The sequence below is a fragment of the Phaeoacremonium minimum genome (genome assembly GCF_000392275.1).
Source record: "Phaeoacremonium minimum UCRPA7 unplaced genomic scaffold PA7_03_scaffold_222, whole genome shotgun sequence".
NCBI classification, from domain to species: domain Eukaryota; kingdom Fungi; phylum Ascomycota; class Sordariomycetes; order Togniniales; family Togniniaceae; genus Phaeoacremonium; species Phaeoacremonium minimum.
The window spans coordinates 472,186-498,911 of record NW_006921127.1 but is presented as its reverse complement, the minus strand read 5'-3'; the positions used below and the strand labels follow the sequence as shown (position 1 = coordinate 498,911).

At 50.9% G+C, this 26,726-nt stretch overlaps 5 protein-coding genes across 5 annotated transcripts; 2 read left to right on the top strand and 3 right to left on the bottom strand.

Moving 5' to 3' along the window:
- Positions 1–12,541: 12,541 nt before the first annotated feature.
- On the top strand, positions 12,542–13,549 carry UCRPA7_3086 (hypothetical protein; the record flags this gene model as incomplete). Its single annotated transcript, XM_007915557.1, has 3 exons — positions 12,542–12,632; positions 12,750–12,886; positions 12,983–13,549. 3 exons carry the CDS (start codon positions 12,542–12,544, stop codon positions 13,547–13,549), a joined length of 795 nt encoding a protein of 264 aa, XP_007913748.1.
- Positions 13,550–14,376: 827 nt separating this feature from the next.
- On the bottom strand, positions 14,377–16,392 carry UCRPA7_3085 (putative methylenetetrahydrofolate reductase protein; the record flags this gene model as incomplete). Its single annotated transcript, XM_007915580.1, has 1 exon — positions 14,377–16,392. One exon carries the CDS (start codon positions 16,390–16,392, stop codon positions 14,377–14,379), a length of 2,016 nt encoding a protein of 671 aa, XP_007913771.1.
- Positions 16,393–18,202: 1,810 nt separating this feature from the next.
- UCRPA7_3084 (putative methionyl-trna synthetase protein) lies at positions 18,203–21,291 on the bottom strand (the record flags this gene model as incomplete). Its single annotated transcript, XM_007915660.1, has 18 exons — positions 18,203–18,738; positions 18,882–18,904; positions 18,966–19,124; positions 19,182–19,492; positions 19,547–19,687; positions 19,752–19,764; positions 19,823–20,039; positions 20,092–20,143; positions 20,195–20,299; positions 20,354–20,422; positions 20,472–20,557; positions 20,613–20,678; positions 20,732–20,812; positions 20,868–20,889; positions 20,946–20,996; positions 21,052–21,090; positions 21,146–21,164; positions 21,218–21,291. 18 exons carry the CDS (start codon positions 21,289–21,291, stop codon positions 18,203–18,205), a joined length of 2,064 nt encoding a protein of 687 aa, XP_007913851.1.
- A 1,926-nt stretch (positions 21,292–23,217) lies between these two features.
- UCRPA7_3083 (putative translation initiation factor eif4e3 protein) lies at positions 23,218–24,390 on the top strand (the record flags this gene model as incomplete). Its single annotated transcript, XM_007915576.1, has 3 exons — positions 23,218–23,246; positions 23,328–24,140; positions 24,201–24,390. 3 exons carry the CDS (start codon positions 23,218–23,220, stop codon positions 24,388–24,390), a joined length of 1,032 nt encoding a protein of 343 aa, XP_007913767.1.
- A 457-nt stretch (positions 24,391–24,847) lies between these two features.
- UCRPA7_3082 (putative u4 tri-snrnp-associated protein) lies at positions 24,848–26,467 on the bottom strand (the record flags this gene model as incomplete). Its single annotated transcript, XM_007915641.1, has 1 exon — positions 24,848–26,467. One exon carries the CDS (start codon positions 26,465–26,467, stop codon positions 24,848–24,850), a length of 1,620 nt encoding a protein of 539 aa, XP_007913832.1.
- Between the last annotated feature and the right edge of the window lie 259 nt (positions 26,468–26,726).

Below are 26,726 nucleotides of genomic sequence, written 5' to 3'. Positions count from 1 at the left end.
GCACTACTGGAAAGAAATGCCGCAAGTCAGCATCACAGAAGCCGACGACCGCGTCAACGGGGCGGCGGTCTTGCTTGGGGTCTCGATAGCCAGGCCCTCTCGCCCTTAAGGGGGGGGAGGGTTGTTAACATTAGATGAACCAGAGAAATTTTTCACGGGCGGCCAAGGCGGCGCGGCTTTCTCTAACGCTATTTTTAGGTGCCCCCTCAATTATCAATTCCATCAATCCTACCGGGGCACGGCTCACACCCAATCTATCCCGTGGTCTGTGTGGTTCGTTGGCAGGGGGTGCTTGCTCTTGGCTCTTGGGTCCAATCGAATTGCAGGAGGTTATGAGGAGACGGAGATGGGGACAGGGACCTGGGAGTCCCTGCTGTCGGGTTGGCTTTAGAGTCAATGGGGCAAGGCTTCTTCTCTGCCATGCGCTGCGAGACGACCGGCAGCACACCACTTCTTGCCTGGCGGCCCCGAGTCTACATACAGCATATGCTGTACGCAGACTCAGCAGACTAGCTACAGTAGTAGTTGAGGGCACTGTACTGCATAGTAGTGAATGAAGCCTAAGTCGACCTGGAGTAGTCCTGTAGTGCAGTAGCATCCGGGGGCGCCATGTGCGTCGTGCGATAGCACCCGTTGACCCTAGTGTAGATTGCCTTTGGCTCGCGTTCGCAAACCGGGTGTAATTTCTTGTTCGTCCGTGCTGATGCATCTCCTCTAGACTGTTGGTGTGCTGTTGGTTATGTGGCGGCATTGCTGAACGGCGACAGAGCTTCGACTCGCCAATAGCGCTGCCCTCGTTCATGCTGCATTCAATAGACAGTGATAGACGAGCTGTTGGTTTCGGGATGTACACTCGACGGTGTATGTTGCCGAAGCCGATCTGCGAGATAGCTCACGAGCCCGTTGCCTATGGTAAGTGAAGTGCGGCCCTACCAAAGGCACTAGAAATAAAGCACTCTTCCCCCCTTGGTAGCGAATCATGTCTGAATCTGGGGAGCCGGTAGGAAGGTTGTTGTGTTGGGCGACGCCATTCACAGTGGCCGGCAATATCGCTATAGACAATTAGCCTGTTCTCGGATTCTGCGAGACGGCCGACGTCCAGTGTGGGCGCAGGAAGGGGCAGCATGGTGCATCAATGAGTTCCTTTCCAATGGACTGCGTTGGATTCGGCATTCCGCTCCGTCAATAGCGGATGGGGTCAAGAACCCACCCTGGTCTGTCTCTAAATAGGCTCCATGCGTACCGTACCTGTTGTTTTGTTGCCTCTGTCATGTCACCTTCTCATTCCACAGGAAAGGATCGGTCTCCCAAGACCTCGGGCCCTCGGCGTGACCATAGCGATCGTGAGCCAAGGTAGCCTGTGATCGTGGCTGTTTCATTACACAAGAGAGAGATGAAAGTTTCCGTGAGACAACGGGTCTTCCGTCGGGATACATCCCTGTCCCCAGACGGCCATGTCAAGGGACAGGGATACCATGCGACAGTGGATAAATGGGATGAAAAGGTTCACGGTTAGGACCTGGGTGTGCCTCCAGCGGACCACCACCACTATCCCTAAGGGGCCTGGTGCGGGAGCAATACCGACGCAATTTCTATCGTGCAGCTTAAAAAGAAGCGGTTCACGCCACCAGCTCGAAAAGGGGCGGCATAGCTGACAAAGGGCTGCTTGCAGCGGCGAGTAAGATCAAGTATGCCCTGCATTATGAAATCTGCCTGGCTCGTTAAGAATAACGCCGGCGTCCAATCTGGATAGATGAGCAATACATAGATCGTGGCCTACGCCGTCCAACAGTGTACAGTACCTATGTGAGGTACTTCTGTCACCGGCATATCATGGCCGGATTGTCAAACCCGACCAGGGACAAGAGGCGGGAGTTGGAGGCCTGGCCACGAGCTTTGCCGCACGGCCGTTCAGTTCATATTGTGTAAAGTTTAGCGGCATTGATCCTCGTCTCGAGACAGCACATCATCGACAGGCCTGGGCAATCACAGAGTCCGTTAGGATCTGCCATAACAATGTACTCGAAACAGGTAGTGGCTCTTTTCGGTCACTCCTAGCAGGGCTCCATGTCCATCGACGGGGCCGTCATGTCGATGGCTATTAAAGCAACTCCAGGTTGGCTCGTAATGAGAATGACAATTTCACAACAACGGCACACCGACGGTGTAATGATCGAGCCCCAATGGCCCGTTCGTACCACTCATTTGTGCCTTCTGCATCACATAGCAAGGTCCTTCGATCCCGCAGGCGGGCGTCAGTGGCGCACATCACGGCTCCTGTAATCCTCTTGGTAGCAATGCGGCCTTCCACAAAGGGACTACGTGGGTGCTTCCCAACGCTTGGTGGCTGACCACCTAGGTCGTTTTGAGATGATTTGAGATTCGTTTCGTGAGACAATGGGCTGGTCTTATCTCTGAGATCGCGCAGTCAATTTGTTTGCGGAGCCGGCTGTCAGCGCGTTGTGACGAAGTGATTTCCTGGTTGGGTTGGAATATTGGATCTTGGGAGGCTCCGCTCGACGTCAAGGGTATTCCGGACCACCGCGCACGCGCACGCAGACGTGGTACCAAAATAGAAACATGCCTAGGACGCCTTTGGATCTCGCCGAAAGGGCACTCGGCAGAGTGACACCTTAAAAACGGGAATGATACCCTCCCCGAGCCTCTGCGAGAAGCACGCACACATTAGCTCTGCAATCTCTCCGAGTTGGTAAGAGATGACAGGTTTGAGGCCATCGTGTGGGGGACACTAGAGCTCTTGGGGTAAGAAAGGGCCTGGGTTAAGATAACCTCTTAAGCTACCTTCCCAAACCATCAGCGCCACAGCTTGGAACAGACGAAGCTGGGACAACGCTCTGGGTTGGTCGACTCGCCGCTGGTGGACGGGATAGCCGCCATTGGGTGATCAGGAGGCAGGATGGCACTCTCTTGTCACAGTCACATACGAGGGGACCCTTCGAGGCGTTTCTTTTGGTGTCTATCCTCGGACCAACAAACATGTCTCAGCTAGTTAACGTTAACATGAGTGAGTTAGCTGACGGAGAGTAAGCTCAAAGAATGGATAGTGCAGCGCAGTGCAGGTGACAAGATCGACTGTCTCTCACTGGCGTCGATCTACCGGCACTACACTCCCTGCTCCGTGATAAGCCGTGTGTCCCCGGCCGAGAGGGTAGCCCAGGTAACATTTCGGACCGAACACGTGTTTCGTTGACATGCACCTTCGTGGGTACACTACTGCGTATCTACTCTAGTTGGTATCTCACGTCCCAGCTTACCTAGACTCCCATGTACAGCGGAAACAGAGCGAATGCAGGTCTCTTCCAGCACATCTCCGAATCGAGCTGGTTCCCGGGGGGAGATGGGGTGTTAATTAATACACCCTTGCAGAGCAATGAGGCCTTTCTCTGTTCCTGCGCAGGAACGTCTAGTTTTCCCCTTGGAGCCCAGGACATATGACGCCGTCTGCGTGACTTGCTCGAGAATTCCTAACCCACGCACTGCAACCCAGCAGAGTCGTACTCGGATTGGCCCCGGGGTCCAAAGGCTTGGGGGTGCGTCAGCTATTCTTGGGCTGTGACCTGCCTGCGGTAATGACTGACAGCACCTCCGCGTCGATTTGATCTCTGGGGACGCGTTGGTTCTGTGACGACAGAAGTCAAGGTCTCTCGACTTGAAACGGCCGTTAGGTAGACGACACATGATTGAAGGAAATATTTTGTCCGAGTGTCAGGCCGACCTTGACTGTTTCCAAGCCACATGCCTCCTCCCCCTTGACGATGATGATGATGATGATGATAATGATAGAAAATGGCGATTCTTCTGCCTCACTCTAGCAGGCGTCACTGCCCCGTCTCTGCACTAGAGCACTACGGCAGATGCCAGATACGAGGACTGAGTCCAGGCCGTTGGCTCCGGATAAGGGCACTCCTCACCACTAAGACGACAGAGTAAGCGATCCGGTGGATAAATGGCAAATGCACAAGAAAGACACCGAGCGCCTCTCCGAGTCGGTCGGCCGGTGCCAAGTCCAGCAGGCTCGCGCCTAATTGACCGAGGAGGTGCATACCGCTAGCAGTAAAACACCTATTACGCCTCTGATCTTACCACCCTCTCAGTGAAAAGCCGCCGGCAGGAAGACGAGATGCCGCCTTTCACAGCCTGCGAGCCAGTAGACCCAGGCTCTCACACATCACCGTGCCTCTTGCAGTATACTGGAGGAAATCCCAGCAACGCATGTCGACGCTTTTGGAAGTATCAATTGTCCAGGGAACGGAGTTGATGAGACGTAAAGGCCCGCCTTTCCTGCCCGACATAGCCGTCGACACCGTCGTGTCGCGGCAAGTGTGTAGTCTTGACGCTAGCGATTCCTTCGGCCGAGATAGACTGACAAGATTCGAACGGACAAGCGCCTAGTGTTGTTCTACCATCACGGAATGTACCCACGCCGGTGGGCTTCTTCGCATGGTATTCCCCAGGAGGGTCCCTGGTATATTCTTCTTGTTCCCAGGTGGCCTCCTTCCAGAGTTGTCCGAGTCGTCATCGACAACGCGAACGTTGAACTTGCTATCCGGGAATACAGGCAAACTATCTTGTCGCCAATTTTCAACTCCACTTGGCGTCCAATAGATGCAACAATAACCGTGAGGCGTCTGTCAGAGCCCCAGGCTCCGCGGACTGCGGTGTCTTAGATTCGTAGTGGGACGCCGAGCTACCCATACCACATCTAGGGTCCCCAACCCAGCCTATCTACCGTGGAGAGCAGTGTACGTGCACTTCTGGACCTCTTTGCACGGACTGTATTTACACTACTGTCTAAAACATATCTCAGGGGCCCATGACTCCTGACATTTACCATTATGGAGCGGTCTAGCTAAGGAATGAGGGTGAGTAACTTTGCCATCGTCAAACCCCTGACGCCAACTGTTGAACCCTAGGCAGTCTTTCGGATGATACGGGTAGTGTTCCGACAACGAGGCTCCAGAGTAGTTCACATGTCTGCTAGAAATCAGCCCATAGCTCATTGAGTAATTGAGATGCAATTTGGTTATGACAATTATGCCTAACCATGACCGTGACGTATGGCAGTGAATTTTGAGAGTCTTGCTACCGCGTGTTGGAATGCTCGCGTAGAGATCGTCTGTGAGATGTGATAGTCAGTTCAAGCGAGCTTTTTTTTAAACTGCTACGAAGAGACTGATCATTAAGGGGTCCTTAGGGCCAGGCAACAGCTCGCCGAGACTACGGGCACAGAGAGCTGCCGTTGCTGCGAGGCCTCTGACACCTTTACTACGTGGCATGGGCTACTAGATAGCAGATATGGGTCTCCTGTACTTTCAAATCGTAGCTGGGTGTCAATTCATCAAAAGAGAAGCTTGTCCGATATTTGGGATATTCCTCTTGATGCCCAAGACCAACAAAACTTCGCACAAAGGCCACTTTGCGGATTGACGATTCCCGTCTAGTGTCACTGCCAACACCTTGCTGCAGGAAAGTTTATATCCCGCGGCGTTTGCCTTTAGTAGAGTCTATAGACCAGATTGTTGTGGGGCGTGGGAGACTGTCAAAGCGAGAGTCCTCAAAAGAGTTGCTTGTTGAAATGTGCTGAAGGAGGCCTCGCTTCAGCGTGTCCAGCTCCTGCCAAAAGCCTGTGCCTTCACCCGTCGATTAGATGCGATGTCGACGTATGCTTTTTATCCCTACGTGGAGTGCATTAGACCACTTGAACACACCGATCAATATCAAAAGTTACTGAGGTCTCTCGAGTGCCCATTATTCGTATTGTAGTGCTCTTCTACATACAGCCTTGCCCCTGCTGATTCAGGGGTATCACCAGAGCCAACACTGCGCTGTCCATCAATGTCAACAAACACAAGGAATTTGATCCCAGACACGTTCGTAGTGTGTCGGCGCCTCTGCAAGGACGGTGATCGCCTTCTGAATCTCTATGTGAGTATTGAAAAGGCTTATTGACTGGACACAGGTTGTTGTTGTTAGGTTCCTCGAGAACAGCCCATCGATATCGATCAATGATTGTCGAGCAGAAGGCAACTTTCGACGTCTCGCTTCGCAAGTGCTATTCCATGTGCAAAAACATATCTCTCTACCATGATAAAGGTGGAGTTTGCGATTTCGATCTACTCGACGACCGTGCTATTCGAGAAGCGTAGACCCTGACCGCAACGAACATGTCGCCTAGCAAGTCTCGATTGTCTGTGACATTTCACACTTCTCGACAAGTACAATTCACTACACCCTTACGAGCCTTCCGCATACCCTCTCCTGATAGATGTCTGAAATGTCGCTGTTCCGGACAATTCCCGACGACGCGGCGATAGACTCAATCCGTGGGCTGGCTAACGTCTCCGAACAATAGCTGGTCATTCACATCTGCCGTGGATTCGAGAGCAAGTAGAGAAGCATTCAATTGCATAAAACTTCATATATATAGTCACTGTTGCTACCATCATAATAGCACCGCGCGTGTTTGCGAGGAGAGGTTTCCTCTGGTCAGATGGTCGAACCTTCTGCGCTGTGTCGTCTTTGGACTTTCCAAGGTTCTTGCATGGGGCATTGCAAGCACCTGTAGCCATGATAGCTCACGAAGGTCAGCTGCTGTATTGTATTTGGCTCTCAGTGGCGATCTAATTGCCATCTTTGCGTATCTCTTGGTGTTTCTTCGTCAAATTACCATCTAGGGGTGATTGAGTTCCTTCAATCGGCCATTCTCTGCTTTCGTTTAGAATTCAGATACACTGATGGCTTTTCTTGATGACTACAATGACCACTTCACTCCCATTCTTCTCAACAACATACCTGTGACATTGGCCAAACGGCTCGCGGCCTTTCTCTCGGAACATACGTGATAAGACACGTGGAAGCCTTTCGAAAACTCCCAATACACACAGGATAATTCTTAGAGCTAGTGAACTCGAATCGACAATCCCGAGATGATGCAACTGGTGTATGTGACCGGCAATGTTAAACCATATTAACACAAAGCTACGCTCACCTACTAGTACGGACAGATTCGTTCTGGCGTGATTATCTATCTGTATCTGCAAAAGGGTTGGTTGAATTAATACGCCATCAGATGGAAACCGTTGATGCTGGCTCGAACGTTGTCGTACTTGTGGCCATTGCATTTGACATCCCCAGAATCATATCCGATGTCAGTTAAATATGACCAGACAAAGTGAGCATAGCGACCATTATAAATCTCGGTCTACGACATATCCTCGGACAGCCTACGCTACACCATATGGCAAGCAGGAGTGCGGCACTGATGCAATACTCCCATGCTTCAGCGGCCAGTCTCGATGTCTTAGCTAGGAAAGCCAAAAAAAAACCTCCAAGTCACGCCAGGCCAAAATAATGGCGGTAGACAATGGAGGAGACTGTAGGTGTTCGTCAGCGAGAAGGAATGGGAAGACGTTACTGCAGCCATTAACCGGCACTATGCTTGAACAGTCATTCGTTTGCACTCTATTGTCTGTTGAAGATATTCTTCCTCTTAAATGTTTGGGTAATGATGGTTCATATAATTACCAGTGAAGTTGCTTTTGAGTCAAGAAGTCAATTTCCAACGCTGCGGAAGCAATAGAAAGATCAGAGGAGACAGGTTAAGGTGAATCTTCCATGTATCAGAACCAGCAGAAGCAGGCTCTACGACATTGTAAGAACTGGGCTTGCCATACATGAGATCTCCTTACGAGTAGAACTAACTTGATTATAACACATACAACTGCGGTAGAGGCCGTCAAGAACAACATGAAAAAGTTGCTTCACCTGCTATTCCATTGCTTCATGGCTTGATAGAGTCGAGCGATGCATAAGTTGACATTATGAGGGTGCGTCAATCCAAGACGATGCTACGTAGAGGTTGTGAGAGTCTTGGAAAACAAATGTCCCAAAATTAAATCCAAAGAATAGTGTTCCTCAATATTTCTAGATGGCTTCACGTGAATCAGTAATGGCCAATCGAATATAAAGAGTGAGCCTATTAACTTTAAGACCCCAAGAATGACGTCTTAACTCTAAAGATGATATAGTCAGCGACGCCGCAAAAAGTGAACATCCATCTTGATTTGGAGCAGATATGGATGCTAGAATTGAATGGCGTCGACAATCAGTGCACCGGCCAGAACGGACGTTTGGATACTTCGATGTGTGTGATTCTGATATCGATGATCTCATTGAAAGCCTGACTACAATGGTTGACGTTACTAGACACCGAACGGAACTGGAAGGAGTTCAAGAGAACTCGCCACAGCTCATGGTAAACGGTGGTTGGGATATGATACCAGACCTTCGACATTTTATGGGATTCCTTAGAAGTAGTGAGATGGGGCTTGGAACCTAAATGTCAGGCTATTTCCGTTCTGAGAATTGCTGTCACATCGAGGTGTTATGGCTGATTGACACGTTTCTAGAACAAATGATTATCATATTCCTAGGCCGTCAGTCGTCAGTGCGGTAGAAATTCATAACAAAGGGAGACCTCGAGTCCTGAACCATGATGTTGAGATGAATAAAAGGAACCCATCAGTCGCTCATAACTCAATGGTTCTGCCTGATCATGTATCTTAGACAAGTCAGTCTCGAGAGATTCGGAAATCGTCAAGGCAGTCGAAACATTCTTGTGGACAGTTGAAGATAAGAAACTGTGATCACGGAATTTTTGAAAGCTGTGAAGCCAAGAAAGACATCGCAACTGAACAGATTGCTAACGCGCAAAAAGAAAACTTCGACTGCGTCACAAGCGTAACCTTTCTTCCTCGAGATACAAACGACGATTAACATACTGATTAATTTAGAGTAGACCTTTCAAGAGCAGACTATGGGCACGACTCCATTAGTGCCCTTACCTAGCTGTCAATCGCATTGTCCCTTTGGCTTCAAAAGTGTTCAAGTCGTCAAAGAAGACGATTTCAAAAACCGAATCACATGCTTCAAAAAAGCGGGATTTCTATACGAGACTATTGGAACATGTTTGATATCTGCTGTCTTCGAATGTTTCCATATATCTGTTTGCTTCGCGTTCTCTACAGCCAGACTCGACCGTTTTCTCAGTCAATGATAGCAGTGACCGACAGGCGAGTCCTAAACAAGTATGCAACCATACGATCCAAAATATTACAAATATCTATCAGACAATAGATTAGACGTGGGTCACGTTAGAAAAAATTGCATTTGTCAGAAGTTGGTGCCTCTCAGTAGTATATCTGATCCCTTCCACGACTACTGGACTGCAGTAGTACTTATGTGAAGCAAGCTTATTGACGATACCAAGTTGCTGCTTTATACCTTCACTGGAAAGGACTCGACGGACACAATTACCAGGAGCCAAATTTGGTCTACTAGCTATCGAGGCGGACAACTATGACCGATTTTGCAAGATAATGGACGGCGTTCTTTGTGAGATGTAAGTGAAAATGGTGGCTGCTCGATGGGGCTGAAGTGGCTCGATTGGTTCCGTGATTAGCGCGAATTCTGTACACGTACCTGTTTATGCGGCACATACCAAGCCCCGGAAGACGGGGACAAGAACAGGCTAAGATAGTGTGAGATAAGGCATGGACAATTTTTGGTAGTCGTCATTTGCGGCCCCTTTTCGATCTGGGTTTTGCATCGAAATCCTGGTCCTGGCAGCTGCCGCTTATCACTCGACGCGACGACCGACGGGGCCGACTTCTTCTTCTTCAGATTCATTTTGCTTACTGCCATGGTGTGCTCGATCTAAGAACAATAGCTATCGTTGCCGAATGGTCCTGTCGCAGAGACGCACCGTCCACTCCTTTTCCGAACCTGCCGATATCTCCCTTCGAGACACTTCACTTCGCTTTGAGATTGAGCTCCCATCGCTCCATCGGCTCTATTCATTCTTATAAGCGCTGCAGTCGCGTTACCTTGCAAGATGCGGTGGTTGAAGGCTTTTGCGGGCTATCTAGCCCCGATCTTCTTGATTCTATCGCCGGTATTGTCTTACAGCGACCAGGCGCTTTCGATGCACAAGCGCAAATCGAGCGCCGGATTCTCACTGGACATCCCATTGATCATGCTTGTTGCGTCGATGTTCAGGTTCGTCAATGGCGCTTCTCTGTCTAGGATATCGTAGCGAGATTTCCGTGTGCTAATGGACAATGCTACCAGAATATTTTACTACCCGGGCGCACGATTCGATACCGCGTTGTTAATTCAGTCATTTATCATGGTAGCCATCCAGTTACTCCTCTTGAAGATTGCCCTGGATCATCGACCCCCACCATCATCAAAGGGCGGCGACGCGGCGACTCCTTTCGTTGGGTCGCAAGACGGGTTGTGGGAGATGCAACGACCGTTCAACTTCTGGCAATGGCGGTCCCCTAAACCGTTCGTGCCCTGCGCCTCCTCCATCTATACCCCTGATGCTAACACTCCTCTCTAGCTACTGGCAATTCTTGCTCTATATGTTTATCGCGTTGACAACATTGGAACTCTTGCTCTCACCTTTCCACGGCGTCTACTCCGGGTATTCTCTAATGGTTGGCTATATCGGTCTCTCCGTCGAAGCAACTCTTCCGCTCCCCCAAATTTTCGCCAATCACCGATCGCGATCGTGCAAGGGCTTTAGATTCTCGGTGCTGGCCAGTTGGTTAGGGGGCGACGCCATGAAAATGTTCTGGTTCTTTACATCGACGACAGAGATTCCATGGGCATTCAAGCTTTGTGGTATCTTTCAAGCTTGCTGTGACGCGTTCTTGGGCATACAATATTTGATGTACGGCAGCGGCGAAGTGGCTATACTGAAGGAACATCAGGTCTGGGCAGATGACCTAAAACCCATGGGCGCCCGCATCTCGAACGGATTAGGCACTCCGACAGGGCGACGAACTCCCGTCGAAAAGGAGTATCGATAAAGGCTACTGTCAAGCGCTCGAACAACCGGCTACGTTTGACCAAACATATCACAAAGGCGTATGTTCAGTTTGTTCGTCGGCAGAGAAAATGCATTGTCGAGAGAATTCGATCAACACCAATCTTCAGAATCTTGCCTATCTTAGTTCACCTGGATTTCAATGGAAATAGATGCCAGGAAATATTGAAGGTTCTGAGTATACCCCAGCCACCTGGGCCTACTTGTCTGGGCAAGCTGGGTCAGAGGTGAGCAGCCCATCCTCCGGGGTCGTGCGTGGCTCGTTAATTTGTGGTAAGAAGGCACACCCAGCCACCGCACATGTGTTGCTACAGCACAACATAATATAATTGATTGGGTGCAAAAAAAATCTGACTGCATTCTAATTGGTATACTCGAATTGTCTGTGATTTTTTCTATTTCATTTTGCATTATTGGAACATGTCTTCTGCTTGAATTTGAGGTGGTGGTGGAAGTAGCGCCGTATCTGATACGCACCAAGCTGCACCTGGTATTGGGGGCTTATACGAACTCGACTTCAAATCTTCCTCCAACTCTGCTCCGGCCTATTCAACCAACTTGCCTAGGAAGAAATTGCTTGTCCTACAAAGTATATTCTATCGAAACTACCTTCCTCTGATCTCAACCAAAGATCATCGTGAATCTTGGTTGAGTTTCCCATATCCTGAGAGCCTTATTCGGTCTCGTTTTTCTAAGTGCATTACCCACGACCTTACCAGCCATCCTATTTTCCTCAAACCTCACCAACTTCGCACTTCCCTTCTTTCCTCGGCCGATCTCACGATAAACTCGACACAACTGCAGCTGAACTGGAGTCTTCTACACGTTATCTTCCTTGAGGTGGACTCTTTCCTGAAACCGACGACACGTATCTGGTCACTACCTACTTCGGAAAGATCACTTGAATATCACAGTGAGTATTCTTCTACCTCTTTCAACGACAATACCCCTACGGTCTTCTTTACCTGGAACTTTGGGGTTTTCAGGGAAAGCTCTGGGCTAGCCGTTACCTATCTGCAATTAATAAATTCAAGCATATAACGAACACCAAGAGCATTCATCCTTTCTGATCCTGCACTTCTTCTCTCTCTTCTGCCATCTCCAGTCGAGTTGTTTCCACGACCCATCTATTTTCTTCCCCGTCATGGTTCACTCAGTTTGACAAGCATCTCTGCTGCCTGAAGAAGGTTGTGGAAGCTTGAGTTGGAAAGTGTCGGCGAAGAAGTCGGCCTTGAATCATCTTGGCCTTCCTTCCTTTTCTATTTTCCCTACAAACTTTCTATCTCACCGTCTTCTCGAGGAAGAAGTTTCGGTCTTTCCTTACTTCCTGTCTATCTTCCCCATCATTACAGTCTTTCCCATCCCCAACTCTCCGTCTCGTACACCTTTCCCTACCCACCCATATCAGGATAGACATACAGAACGACTTGTCTCTAACGCACCCCAAAGTTACCGAAGTTAGTGCCTGTCCTGTCTGAACATCCTTCCCATCGCAACAAAGTTTCTTCTTGACTAAAGAGGCAAGGTTCTGAGATCCACCTACCTCCGAAGCACATGTTTTCCACCTTCACTTGTCACCTCCGTCAACACACTTGATCACAAAGAAGCAAGCTAACTGCTCAAGTCAAGATGCCGGCCAACTTCAAGACATATGAGGCGCAATCCCGCCTGATCGCCTCGATCATCGCGGCCCATCCCGAGCTGAAGCTCAACTACAAAGGTACGCCCTAGTTATTTCTCAGTGTCAAAACTCTCCTCATCTTGCTATTCTTATCGACTACGCCGTTCGAAGCGTTGGTTCGAAATGAGAAGGCAGGGCTGATAAAGTCACTATCAGCTATCGCGAAGCACTACGGCTCGGAGTGGACTGAGTCCGGCATTGAGCATCACTTCCGTCCCTTGAAGAAGGGCGCCCTTGCGCTTCGTGACCTAGTCGCCCAGGGCAAAGACACCAAAGACCATGACGTTCATTCGGTAAGCTGACCATTGTTCCTTCTCCCTACAGAAATCGCTCGATACTTCGGCGAGTCCACTCCAGACGGTATCGGCTGGCAATTTCGCTCGATCAAGGCTGACGCCGACAAGCTGAAGAAGGCCGTTGATGCGGGCCAGAGCCCTGCGTCCGCTTTGGGTAGGAGCCAGAGCGGTGCTATTCCCGTCGCCACTCCCAAGTCCGCTCGCAAGCGTGTGGCCACCACGACCCCCAGAACCGCGAGCAGCAAGAAGACCCGGAAGGTGGCGCCCAAAGAATCCGACGAGGAGGGCGATGCGGAAGTGGACTATGAAGCCCTCGACTCTACGCCAACTAAGGAGCCCAAGCGCCAAACTTATATCGACCAGGATGTCTACCGCCGAGTCACTGGCCACACGCATCAGCCGATAATGTCTGGCGCTCTTCCGGCCCTTGACACCGCGCATGAGCCTACTCCGTCCGAGGATGACTTCGTCCCGACTCCCACTCAGACATTTGCCCCGGCCCATTCGTTTAACTCTACACAGCCCTCGCAGACTGCGTACGCTTCTTCATTCGACCAAGCCAATAGCATGTCAGATGATCGCTGGAACACCATGGCCGATGATCACAAGAACTTTGTGGACCAGCAGTATTACCTCGACAACGCAGACGGCGAGATCTGAAGACTGCAACAGCTGCCCCAGCAGTACCCTAGCCTGGGTTTGTACAACGTGTATTGAGCCACTCTTCTATCTTTCCTTACTAGCAGCACTCATCCTACTCTGAAATTCAGACTAGCTATCTGGCAGTTACATAATGACTTCACGACTTTCACCTCTCTTCGACATCTCAGCACATACCACTTTGATCTTTTCCTTCGTCACTATTGCGAGCTAATGACGCGCCTTCTCGAGGGCGATCTCAGCTATGAAGCTGCCCTGTCGGATGCCCTCTTTGGAAGCACGTCACCTGCTGGCTTACCGGGTTAGTGGATTTCGATGGACTTTGTTTCGCGGATTTGGCAGCCTGGTCACGGCTGAATTTTCTTCGGGAGCAGTTACACCACCCCGAGAGCTTTCGATTGCAGTTTCTGGTTGAGACCGCAAAATTCTTATTTAGCTCTTCGTTCTGCTGGAAATAGCCCAGTCCACGTCGCTTTGGTGTGGGCGAGGCTTGTCACTCGGACATAGGCCCCCTCTATACCCCCAAACTTGCTATAGACGTCCGTCATGGACTAGATAGTTTATTCACATCGCGATGACATGACATAATATCTTCTTTAACGATATATGTGAATCTCACTTCAGGTTTTGACGCGTATGAGATTCCAAGCCAAGTCAACCTTTCACCAAAGTCCCTCGTTATGATTTGCACATTCATGGCCAACATTACTTGGAATTTGTTTTATTATTCCCAACCTACTGCTGGGCTATATACAACAGGCCATACTCCAGATATGCAATCTTGATACGACCGCACTGTACTCACAAGATATCCAATACCACCACGACTACTTAAGCAGCGTATCCCACAATGCATCCTGCTCAACGTAATCATGATGGATGATGTTCACCAGCCACAGGTCTTCTTGCAGCTTGTGGAGCATCTTCTCGCTCTCTGAACCCTTCCCATAGACCTTGGCCCACTCGCCCCAAATTCCAAATGCCTCTTCGGCCCATGCCCTGAAGCTCACTTCCTCGATGATCGTAGGTGTGATGATCTCCTTGCCGGGGAAGACGCCCCAAGTCACAGCATTTGTGCTGGCCTCTTTGACCTCCTTGTCCAGGCCGCCGCTTGAGTCCGAGGAAAGGAAGTCACCAGCTGCATTGGAAGCGTAGAAGCAGATCCTGTCTTTCATCTCCGGCCTTGAAAGCTTCTCAAGGAGGACTTTCCACTCGGACGACGGCACAAAGAATTCTACGAACGCCTTCTGGAAGACGAATCCGTTCGGCGGGCCCCATCCGTAAGTCGAGTCCGTCGACCTCAAGCCATTGACTGAGGGCTGGGAGGCTACAGTCCACCAGCCCTTCGAGTTGAGGCCCAGAAGCTGGTCCCGAATCGTTGCTGTCTCGGGGTTGAACTCTTCTTCGCTCCAAGGGATAGCGGACAGCTCTCCGCGAAGGTGTCGGATGAAGATGGTGTTAATATCTTCGGCCGACTTCGGGCTGCCCCAGAGTCGCATAGCTTGCGTTATTGACATATGTAGACTGACTCCATAGCCATCGATTTCGCCGTACGCTGGCGATCGAGCGTCTCCCCATCTACCATTGGGGAAGTCATCCCAGGTTGCCTCCCTTCCTAGTACTCCCTCTCCTTCTGAGATCGCAAGCGTGTTGGCGCGGGTGTTGACCGGTTCAGCAGGTAAGCTCGCCTCCAAGGCTGTAGCTTCGTACTCGGGATGCGATGGAGCGCCTCCAGCAATAATCACTCTGTTTCGGGGATCTGAACCTATCGAAGATTGCCGTCGTGATATGTTCTTAATGGAATTTATCGGACTGGTGCCATTGACTTGAATTGATGGGATGGGTGGTAGAAGCTCATCTGCCACGGCTTCCTCCTCGATAGGGGTATCTGGAGGAATTAAATGCGTTCGCTCCAAGATGAAAGACACAGCCTTCTCCAGATTCAGCGTGTAGAAATGAAAGCCGTTTGGTCCAGGTGTCCCCTTCTTGAGCTCTTTCACCTGCTCCACCAACTCGCTCAGAATATCCACTCCAACAGACTTTACCTTCTCATCGTCTTTCTTGACATCGTCGAGCCGAGCCATCAGGCTGTCAGGGATATTAGCATGGCTCAGCTTCGTTGTCCTCTTGATCATCTGGTAATTTTGGATCGGCATCAAGCCTGGAATAATTGTGATATCCTTGAATGCACCACTCGGGTGCTCCCTCAGCCGCGTCTCAAAGTGCTCGTATGCCTTGATGTCAAAGAAGAGCTGTGTCATGATGAAGTCGGCGCCCGCTTGTGTCTTGTCCACCAAGTAGGGGAGATCATGCTCCAGACTCTGGCCTAGGGGATGACTTTCGTCGGCGTGGCCCTCCGGGTACGCAGCAACGCCAATGCAGAAATAATCGCCATGTTGTTTCCTGATGTAGCGCACCAAGTCAATGGCCCACACAAACTCGTCCTCGTCTGCCGGCTCCGGCTCGTCATTGGCGTCACGATACTCGGCTCTCCTGGGAGGATCTCCTCTCAATGCCAGAATGTTCCTGATCCCCAAAGCCTTTGCGTCATCCAATGCCTTGTCGATTAGACGGCGGCTCATGTTCGTGCAAGTCAAGTGCATGCATGTCGTCAGACCCAACTCCCTCTGACATATCTCGGCCAATTCCAAAGACTTCTGCGCGGTTGAGCCTCCAGCACCCCATGTCACGTTGACGAACAGCGGGCGTAGGGCGCGTGCCATACGATCAAGTCGGTCTCGTAGGTTTGAAAACCCCATAGATGTCTTGGGCGGGAAGAACTCGAGGGAGAAGTAATTCGAGTCCGGCGGCAGCGCCGCGATCTTGTCTGTGATCTTATCCATGGTGATGCCGCCGAGAACAAAGTTCTTTGACTATCTTCAGTATTGGCCAGACTGATTGGGGACCTCAACTCTCGTCTTCAGCACCGTGTCCTTCTACACTGCGATAGCTGCTCGTTTGGTGCGCAGCCGAAAGGATGGGATGGACAAGGCTCAAGGAGGAAGGTCAGGCCGGACAGGAGGGCAATATGAATGGACTGCAGCCTCTCAATGGCTCAATGGCACAATGGCAAAATCGGAAGGGGCGGAGCCAAAGGGAGGTCAGCAAAAATGCAATTGTAAAAGTTGCCAGTGTACTTGGGCAAAGCAAAGTGCGATGGCGTTGAGAGTCATATTCTGCCCCGCCTTTTGGCAAATGCCCTTCTATGGTGGGGTTTTCCAAATGCCGTCACTGCCCGCGCAACGCGCACGCTGACAGGTAGCCCCCGGGCCTGCAGGAACAGCGCAGTACTGTACAGTACAGCACTAGTGGGGGAAGTATAACCCTGCAGCTTGAATACCTCTCAGTCCCAGCGTCACACCTCCTTCACGTCACCTCTCAGCTTGTAAGAACTTCAGAACTACGACGACATAGGTAAGCACTTGCAAGTCGAAACATGCTCAGATCATACAATCATTTTATTTGGACACGGCTTGGAATTATGTTTCGATTTGACATTGCTATAGAACACTGCTCAGAGAGGCATTCAGAGGGAGATAAAGTAAGAGAGCCATGGCCTAGGGGTCTGCCCGAAACCGCAAGACACTTTAGCGCCTATTGGTCCCTCCATCGAGGCGGCTGCTGGTCGGAGTTCTGGCAAGACGGTGCTTGTGTCGCATCGACATTGCGACACTACGACCTACCTTTCTCTTGATGTATTCAACAGTATCGAAACACTAATCCTGGAAGATCAATCGCCTTGATATCACTAAGGATCTGGCACGTTGAATGTGCGAGCTCGTTGGAACCGTAAATCGCTGCCGTTCCGAGACGTCAGCAATGATCATCTCAGCTCCAGCGATTCTCCCAGTCTGCTACTCTCTGCCGCTCAGAAACATGTGTATAAAGCCTTGGTCTGTCTCTTCAGACTCAACCGCAACCGCGGACTGGCGTTCTGCCACAGGGCGAGACCGCAAGCCACCGGCGGCGGCTGAGCATCAGTTTACCAGATGATTTAGATACATCATCGCGAATCACGCGTGATTCATAGATAGAATGCACTTACGCTTCAGGCAAGACGTCGCAAGTGACGGTCTATGATCATGATTGATGAGGATATCAGCAGTAGCTGGCATGTCCAAACTTGTTTCAGGTCATCAACGCATCATGGGTAGCCACGCAAAGGGGCCCTCGTGATGATGGTTTTAAACAAGGGCATTTGTTTCGTTCATCTTGACACACGAATCGGAATCGTCAGCATTGTGATGTGGTCGAGAAATGACATCTCGGGCAGATGCTGGCGATGATTTGAGTTTGTGGTCGTCTGGATGAAGAAAGAAAAGAGAGAAAGAGAAAGCCAAGCTGCTCGTCTCTGCGCACTGGAGATAAACAGCGACAAGGATTTTAGCCGGCAGAATTCTCTCACCGCCCACGTTTGCGCGCTAGGCGGTCAGCCTCATTACCCCTTTCGCGATGACAGGACATCTGACTGAATGTATTTGTACATCAATATACCAGAAATTTCCCTTGACTATAGACCCATTGCGTTGAAGCAAGAGCGGCTACCCTGCTCTATCTAACACGAACAAATAGAAATATCCCACGCAAGATGAGCTACATGTTGAGGAGCGCAACCTCTTTCTATGTCTCGATCCAAGTCAAGCAAGCAACGGTCTAGGATGTATGCACGTCTGCCTTCTCCAGCGCCTCGGTGACTTTTTCAATGACGGGATCAGTTTCTTGCTGCTTCTCCGCCGTCTCTACGGTGCCCGACGAAGAAGGCTGACCGTTCGCCGCAGCAGCAGCCGCAGCCGCAGCTGCAGCCTCCTTCTTGAGCCTCTTCTTCTCCTTCTCTCTTTCCTTCTGTGCCTTCTTTTCTGCGGCCTTCTCAGCGGCGAGCGCCTTCTGTTTTCTGACTTCTTCACCACCGTATGCCTCGCGCCATTCTTCGACCTTGCTTGCCGGGATCTGCGTGAACAGGAGCTTGGGTGCACCTAGCTTGTGGCCGGGCTTCAAGTCATCAGCTGTCCAGGTATCTGGGATGAAAGGTGAAGGCTCAAGCCCCAGCTGTGTGAAAATAGACTCCGCAGTGCCTGGCATGTAGGGGTAGAGGATGCTAGCGAGCAGCTTAATCTGGTTCAGTGCAGTGCCAATGACAGCGGCGCATCGATCAGGTTCTTCGGTCAAAAGGCGGTTGTCAAGCTTGTTATCTAGCAAAGTCAATGGGTTAGCATATTGACTGCAATGCAATCACAGAAATCAAGGGCGAAAAGCTATAAGAGAGAGGCCTCCTGAGATGGTGCTTGCAAGCTGGGCTCGATGCATTAGGCTTTATGGATAAGTATATTCATACCTTGTAGAAGCTTGTTTCCGAGGCTGCCACTATGTTAGTACACTGGCAATACATCAAATAGTAGCTATGACAGCAATAACTTACGCAGAGATGGACAGGACGTCAGCCAAGCCTTGTCGTAACTTGGTCGCCTCTAGGTTCGCAATGTACTCTTTTAGTGTAGCATTGACCTGCTTCTTATGACTCTCAAATTCCGCTGAAGTGTACTTCGTATAGTCCGGTACCACGCTATCGTACTTGGCTCTTCGGACTGCGAGTTAGCTAACCATGATCAAAACTTAACATGTTTGAGGAACGCACTGGCAAAACTTGAGAACTCTCTGGTTGAAATTGCCCAGGTTCTTCAAGAGATCGTTGTTATTAGCATCAACGAACTCTTGCCACTTGAACTCGGAATCGCTAGTTTCTGGCCGTCGGGAAAGTAGATAGTATCTCCAGACATTTGGCTCGATGCCAGTATCTTGGGCGTTGTTTCCGAACACACCAACTCCTTTGGACTTGCTGAATTTGCTGTCCTCGTAGTTCAAGTACTCTGTTGTGGACAATTTGTGGACCATGGTCCATTTGTCGCCAGTTCCCAACTGTGAGCCAGGGAAAATAATGGCGTGGAACTACAATCATTCATTAGCAGTTAGAAGCCTCAGCATGTCTTAATAGAACTGTACCTGAACGTTGTCCTTGCCCATGAACTGAACAAGAGAGACCTCATCAGGATTTTTCCACCACTTCTCCCAGTTCTTGCCTTGGAGGTCGTCTCCATCGGTATAGCACTTTGTGATGGAGACATATCCAATACACGCATCAAACTAATCCAAAAAGGTCAGTACCTGGCTGGATCTGATCATGCCCCAAGCTTCAGAACATCCTTACCCAAACGTAGAACCTAAAAGAAATAAAATTAGCCGCGTCACCAAGCTATTCGTGGAGTGCTTTCAACTTACACTTTCTTCGCATACTCTTCATCGCTTAGGCCATCGAGACCAGTGGGAATAGGGGTACCCCATCGAAGATCACGGGTGATTCCACGAGCCTTCAAGCCTTTCTGGATCCATGAGTTCACGATTTGAATGCAATTGGCGCTCCAGCTGCCGTCTACACTGGCCTTGTCTGACCACGACTTGATCTCGTCCTTAAGCGCATCGAGTCGCAGATACAGGTCTATTAACATTAGACACAACATCCGATTCTACATTGTTGTGGGGAGACTTACGCTTTGTCTTTCGCCGTTCAGGAGTCGCGCCATCTAGCTTACAGCGCGGGTTCTATTCGAGTCAGAAACTCGTACTGGCAGGAAGGGAATGGGAAACACATACAATAAGCCAACCCGTTGCTTTGGCTTGGACGTCCTGATCATCGCCTGGAGCGCCTGCTTCTGGCTCCGGCTCGAAAGGATCTAGCAAATTACCACATTTATCGCACTTCATCCAGTTAGCTCACAGTCTAGTAGAGCAAAAATTCTCTACATCTCGTACCTGATCACCACGGGCGCCGTTGTCACCGCAGATAGAGCATGTACCCTCAACAAAGCGATCCGCGAGGAACTGGGAATAAGTCAGCACGTGGACTGTGCACGTGAAGATGTTCGTTTACCGTATGATGAGCCTCTACTGGGCAGAAGGGCTGAGTTGTCTCTCGCTCTTCGATATAACCGTTCTTCCAGAGCTTGCGGAATATATCTTGGGGTTGTGTTAGCTTCTGATGAGTATTTGTAGTTGACTGTGTATCATGTACCTTGAGTGATCTCGGTTTGTTGAGGTGTGGGAGTGCGACCAAATTTGTCAAAGGCAATCTCAAACCCTACCATCATTATTAATTTCGCCGGTAAGAGAATATGAAGCCGGATTCCTTACAATCATAGATCCCTTTATGGAGGGCATGGTACTTTGCGCAGAGCTCGGCCGGTGAGACACCCTCCTCGAGCGCCTTGGTCTCTGTAAAAGATATCAACGATAAATTCTTCCACTCAATGTAAGAAAAAATCCATACCAGTTGCAGTTCCGTACTCATCCTGACCGATTGTTAGTACAAAATCCAAATATACCTCACATCAGGGAGTGCACAAACCGAGCCGCAGATGAACAAGGTAGGATGGCCTCTGCTCTTTGAAAAACGTGACTGATGTCTAATTAGCTTGGTTGCATATGGTGATCCGCATATTCTATCTACTCACATAGACATCGGCAGAGAGGACACTACCAATGATGTTGCCCTGGAGAGTTTAGACGGGATTTATACCATTAAGAGCATCTTCAGGTAAGACTCACAAGATGCGGCACGTTGTTCCTTGGATGGCAGTTAGAACTGAATCTGGATGATAGGACTGAAGTGTGACTTACACGTAAGGCAACGCGCTCGTAATGAGCGTGTTCCTCTTGCCTGGGACGGGCAAGATGGGTGTCGTGGACCCCATGCTGAGATTCGTCGAGGGTGACACCGTCGCAGTGAAAAGGATGGCGGGGCAACTTTTGCGGCGATGGAGGGGCGGCGATGACGAAATCCGCAGCGACTCGATGCTGGTATAAAAGTGCTGAGGCGCAAAGTAAAGCAGTAGAACTCCCCTCGGGTGTGATCTTCAGACAATGTCTTCTTCCAGTAGCTTGTGCGCGCTTTGGGGGTGAGGCTCAAGCTCGGATGTTATGCAACTGGTGATCTGGATCTGAGGGAGTGAGTCTGATGGGTAGTGGTGGGTTTGGTAGGGTAGAGGGAGGACGGAGCTTGAACGTTAGCTAACCCTCTACAGAAAAGGCGTCAGTCATGCCTTGCCTTGCCTTGCTACGCTACGCCTGTCGGGTTTCTACTGAGTGGGCGGGTGAGTCAAACCTCAGCATGCCACACGTGACCTCCAATTGCCTCCCCTGGAGACTGGACAAGACAGCGGCTTCCAATGCTTGAAAAGATCAATTGGTATTGATTTTATTCTAGCCCGCACATTTGCGTTACATGGCTGCTATCTACTGCTACTCAGGTACCTCCTCTGCCTCCTATTCCAGCCAATTGCCTCGCGTTCGGAGGAGGAGTCACAGCAAGATGAGTTGGCCTGCACCTGCACCGGCCAGAAGATAGATAAATGTACAGGGCAGGAGAGGACAGTAAATAGTCTGAAACCGTACAAGTTATGCAGCTTCCCTGAGCAGGCGAATCAAAGGCAGATGTTAGACGGCGCTGAATCAGGGCAAGTGTCGCTTATTCTTAGGGACATACTTGGAGATCTGGTGGCTGCGGGGTGTGTGATGTGTGGTGTGGTGTGGGTGCGGACGGACAGACGGCACAACCAGCATTTAAGCCACAGCAGCATTGTCCGGATAGTAACAGCTCAATTGAAGCAATTGCCTACCTAAGTAGAAGTAGGTAGGTAGTGTTGAGCCTGGCAGAGGCTAAACTCACACGTACGTACATCTCCAGATGGAGGCAAGGCATTTAATTATGAGGATATGCCTATGTACTGTATCGTAGGGAGAGGACACTGGGTGAGTTTGATGGGTTGGGTTTTAGCTAAGGTGGAGCTCTTATACCTTAGCAGGCTGCCCGAGTCCGTTAGGTGTGTCCAGGTGGCCGACTTACCTAGGTACCTTACCTTACCTGAGCTACTGGTAGCAAGAGAGAGAGGAGAGCCCACCACGCCTTACCTACCGCAGCCTACCGTGCAGCCCAGTGCAGCGCTGTGCCAGCGGCTCTCTCCATTGGAAGATTTCTCTCGCCTCTGATTTTTCGATGTTCTCCATCTGCCTCTCCAACTGATTTGCTTGATTTTGATGCACCTCTGCTCCCTCTCCCTCTCCATCTCCATCTGAATCTCCAGCTCTCCTCTCTTCCACTCCCACTCCCTGGTCTCTAAACACTCACACATTCACGCTCGACCTGTAATACCAATCCACTACAACTTAATCTTGTCCACACAATCGGAAACAATACCAACACACCAAACGTTACCACCACGTTCGAATCCTCTCCGAATTATTCCAATCCAGTTAGACTCCAGCTCCAACGACCTCGCATATTGCCCTATACGCTGTCAGATTCTCGACCTCCACTGCCACCGTCCTTGCATCCGGGCCTCTTCTCCTCTCGAGTCAATCCCGTCTTGACATCACCGCGTTATCAAGCCCACCTACCTTTGGAGCCCTTACCAAGTTATCTGACGAGACATTGGTCTGCTTTTCTGTGGCCACCAGGTCGACTGTAACTGCTACTGCCGCACCACATCTGGACTGGCTGGTATCTCTTTGAGGTGTTGTCCTGTCTGCAAAGCCCGCACACACGCAGCTAGCTTTGAGCAGCGGCTGTTGCGACTTGTCCCAAAGTCTAATTCTAGGAGGATCTCGTTCTCGCTGTCTTGATGGATAATCTATGGAGTCGCCGGACCAAGTATGATACTACCCCTTGCAGCAGCCCTTTGCTATCTATTGCTTGACGGTCATGTTGCTAACAACTGCTCTCTTCACTCAGTTCCAGCAAGCTCTCTTTATCCACGTCAGGCACCGGCCAGAACGACTCCTCCTCCTCCGGCCGCAACGCCTCCTTCTCCAAGCGATTCGGCGGTGACAGCTCCTCGCATGGAAAATCAAACCCCTTCAACTCCGTCCCCGCGCCCGGCAGCGGGCTCGCCTCTCCGGGCGCCTCCAGCGCATTCGGCCTAGGTTCCGGCGCCTTTGCCTCCTTCGGCTCCGCCAAGACGCCCAAGTCCCCCGGCAACCCCTTCGACTTCGCTCTGAAGACCCCCGGCGCCGAGAAGTCGGCAAAGGATGCGTCTCTAGGGAGCTTCCCGGCCTCGGCCTCCAAGGGCGCAGCAGCAGCCAAGCCGGCGGCGGGCGGCGCTCTGTCCAAGTCGTCGGCGCACTCGCTGCGGAACAGCTGGGTGTTCTGGTTCCGGCCGCCGATCCCCAAGTCCAACGGCTACATTGCATACGAGAAGACGGTGCATGCGGTCGCCAACTGCGACACTGTGGAGGAGTTCTTCGCGGTGTACGCGCACCTGAAGAGGCCGTCTACGCTGCCGCTGGTGTCGGACTACCACCTGTTCAAGAAGGGCATCCGGCCGATCTGGGAGGATGACGAGAACAAGAAGGGTGGCAAGTGGATCGTTCGTCTTAAGAAAGGTGTGGCGGACAGGTACTGGGAGGACCTGATCCTTGCGATCATCGGAGATCAGTTCGGTGAGGCGAGCGAGGAAGTCTGTGGCGCCGTTATGAGCGTGCGCAACGGGGAGGATATTCTCAGCATCTGGACTCGCACAGATGGAGGGCGGGTGCTCAAGATTCGGTACGTATCCCTTCGTTCTATTGTGCCCAAGACTCACGATTTACTAACGTCAATGTCTAGTGAAACCATGAAGCGAGTCCTGAACTTCCCGCCCGACACCAAGGTGGAGTTCAAGAGCCACGACGAGAGTATCCAGCAGCGCATCACCATCGAAGAGTCACGCCGGGAGAAGCAGAACAGCCACCACCACGCCGACAAGCGGTCGGGCAAGCAGCAGTCAGAGGACCAGAAGGCCAATCAGGCGTCATGATTTGCCTGATCTTCAATGGCCCTTTTCTCTCTCCATTCTCGCACGGGTGCATGACACACATCTCCCGTTCGTTGTATAACAACATCAGCACCACCGGCACCACTTGCCGTTAGCGTCAGGTTCCCAGGATTTTCTCTGGCGCGATTGTCTATCACATTGTTTGGACATGATGGCTCATTGTACGCTCTGGGCTTTTTGCTCAGGTGATTTGGCCTCCGAGCGTTGCGGGTTGCTACTTTGGTTGAGAAACGTGAGGTTTGGAGGTACATTTGGGTTTGTACTCTATTGTAGCTATAGCTAGGATCAAGGGGGCCGGTGCGGATAGGGCACCGATATCTCTGCGACATTATGATCAATTGCCTCAACTGTCATCTCATCAAGCGCGTGAATTTTGTCAATGCTCGCCATCGAGACATTGCGCTAATTAGTCTATATTGCGCTTGTCAATATAAGCTGTCTATGCCCTTCCCTTTCCTTTTGTATCTCTCCTCCTCTCCCAGACCTGCAGATAGGTCTCGCCCAGATAGAGGAGCTCGTTCTGGATCTTGTCCACGAACAGGTCCTGGCAAATAACCCACTCATCCCTCGCGCGGTCGTGTAGCTGCACCTTCCACGTCTTCCTCTCCTCACCCGTGTCTGCCACGTCCTCCTTGGCCCTGACAGCCTCGTGTACGACGTTGGCTACTAGATCATACCAGATTGGCTCCCCGGGCGGATGAGCGCTGGGGTCTGGCTCGACGTACGGCGACACGTCCAGGTTCCGCGCGTCGAAAGTGACGATGGTGGGGTTGCGCTCCGACACGAACTTGTTCTGACTAAATCGCTTGACATGCAGTATGAGATATGGCGGCAAGGGGTGCATGAGTCGGTAACGTTTCCTCTGAGCCAGGTGGTCCTGCGCCGACACGCCGTCATACTTTGATAAAATGGTGGTGAGAGGGACCTGGGGGATGATGTTCCGCTCTAGCTCGTCTTGGAACAGGGGCGCCGGAGGCAGATCCAGGGTCAGCAGGAGGAAGCGGTTGATCTCGACCTTCACCTCTGCAGCCTCTTCGAAGCGTAATCGATCCCCCACGTCTGCCTTTGCTGTGATCGCTTGGGATTCCACCTTCAATTTCCCTTGGAATACCCTCTGCACCATGCTGCTTCCCGGTTTTGTCTTACTTCCGCCCAGTGATAAGTGGAGATTGTTGAGGAACCAGCTCAGGAATTCAACAGGGTCAGACTGCGCAGTCAAAGTGAAGCGCTTATTAGACCGTAATGAAATCTCCTGAAGCAGCTCGTGGGGCGACACATGCGACTTAAACGCCCTCGGGTTCCAAATCTTCCTGAACAGGATGCTCGTCCGCTTCGCTAGCTCTGGCCTTGACTTGAAGTCCTCGAGCAGGAAGTAGTTCCTCAGCGGTGGCACATGCGACAGAGCCTGCACCACGACGTTGAGATAGTCGTTCTCCTTGATGTTGTTCATCCCCACAAAACCCGGCGTGTACTCCTTGCCTGCCAGCGTCCAGCTCGTCCTCGGCTTGCGATCGAATTCTGCCACCTCTTGCTTGGTATATCGCGGGTCCGAAACGTACTTGATGTCGTCGAGCGACTTGCTCGTGACCTCGTAGCCCTCGGGTAGGACGTACACCTTCTGCGTCTCCATGTTGATGAAGACATGATGGCCCTCGTCCAGCGCATGGAAATAGGCATGCGATTTCGGCCCGCGCCCCTGAAAGTACTTTCCACATACAAGGCATGCGTAGACATTGATATTGGAGAGCGAGATTGAGCATAGCTTTTCGAAGTCGAAATCCAGTACATTGCGATCGATGGTGTCGAGGTACAGGTCGTCATAACCTGCTGTCGGCGCCGACTGGCGAATGGGAGCCTTCTCCTCTATCTCGTCTTCGAAATCTTCATCTCCGCCGTTCGCGACACCATTTCCATGGGCTGCTCCGTTGCCTGTCGCGTTACCATTCTCGACGGGGCTTGGGCTCTCGTCGCTAATCTCGCCGATTCTCGATCTCTTCGAGGCGGGCGAAGCGATGTCGAGAAGTTCCTCGAGAGCTTCTGATGCAAGTCGCTTTGCCATACCGGCTCTGAGATGCTAGATTATGGCAGGTTGATAGCTATGCTGTTTGATGTCTGTGTCGAGGATGTGGGTGGCACGACACAGAGATCTGCTACTGCAGTCACCAAAATTATCGATGGCTACAAGGCTGGCTGAATTTCGCAGGTACTACTAGTGCCTGCAAACTTGTGCTGCATCCACGCCCCACCATATTTATACTCACCACCAGAGCTCCTCACGATATTCGACATGAACAATTCAAATTGTTTATTAATTTTCA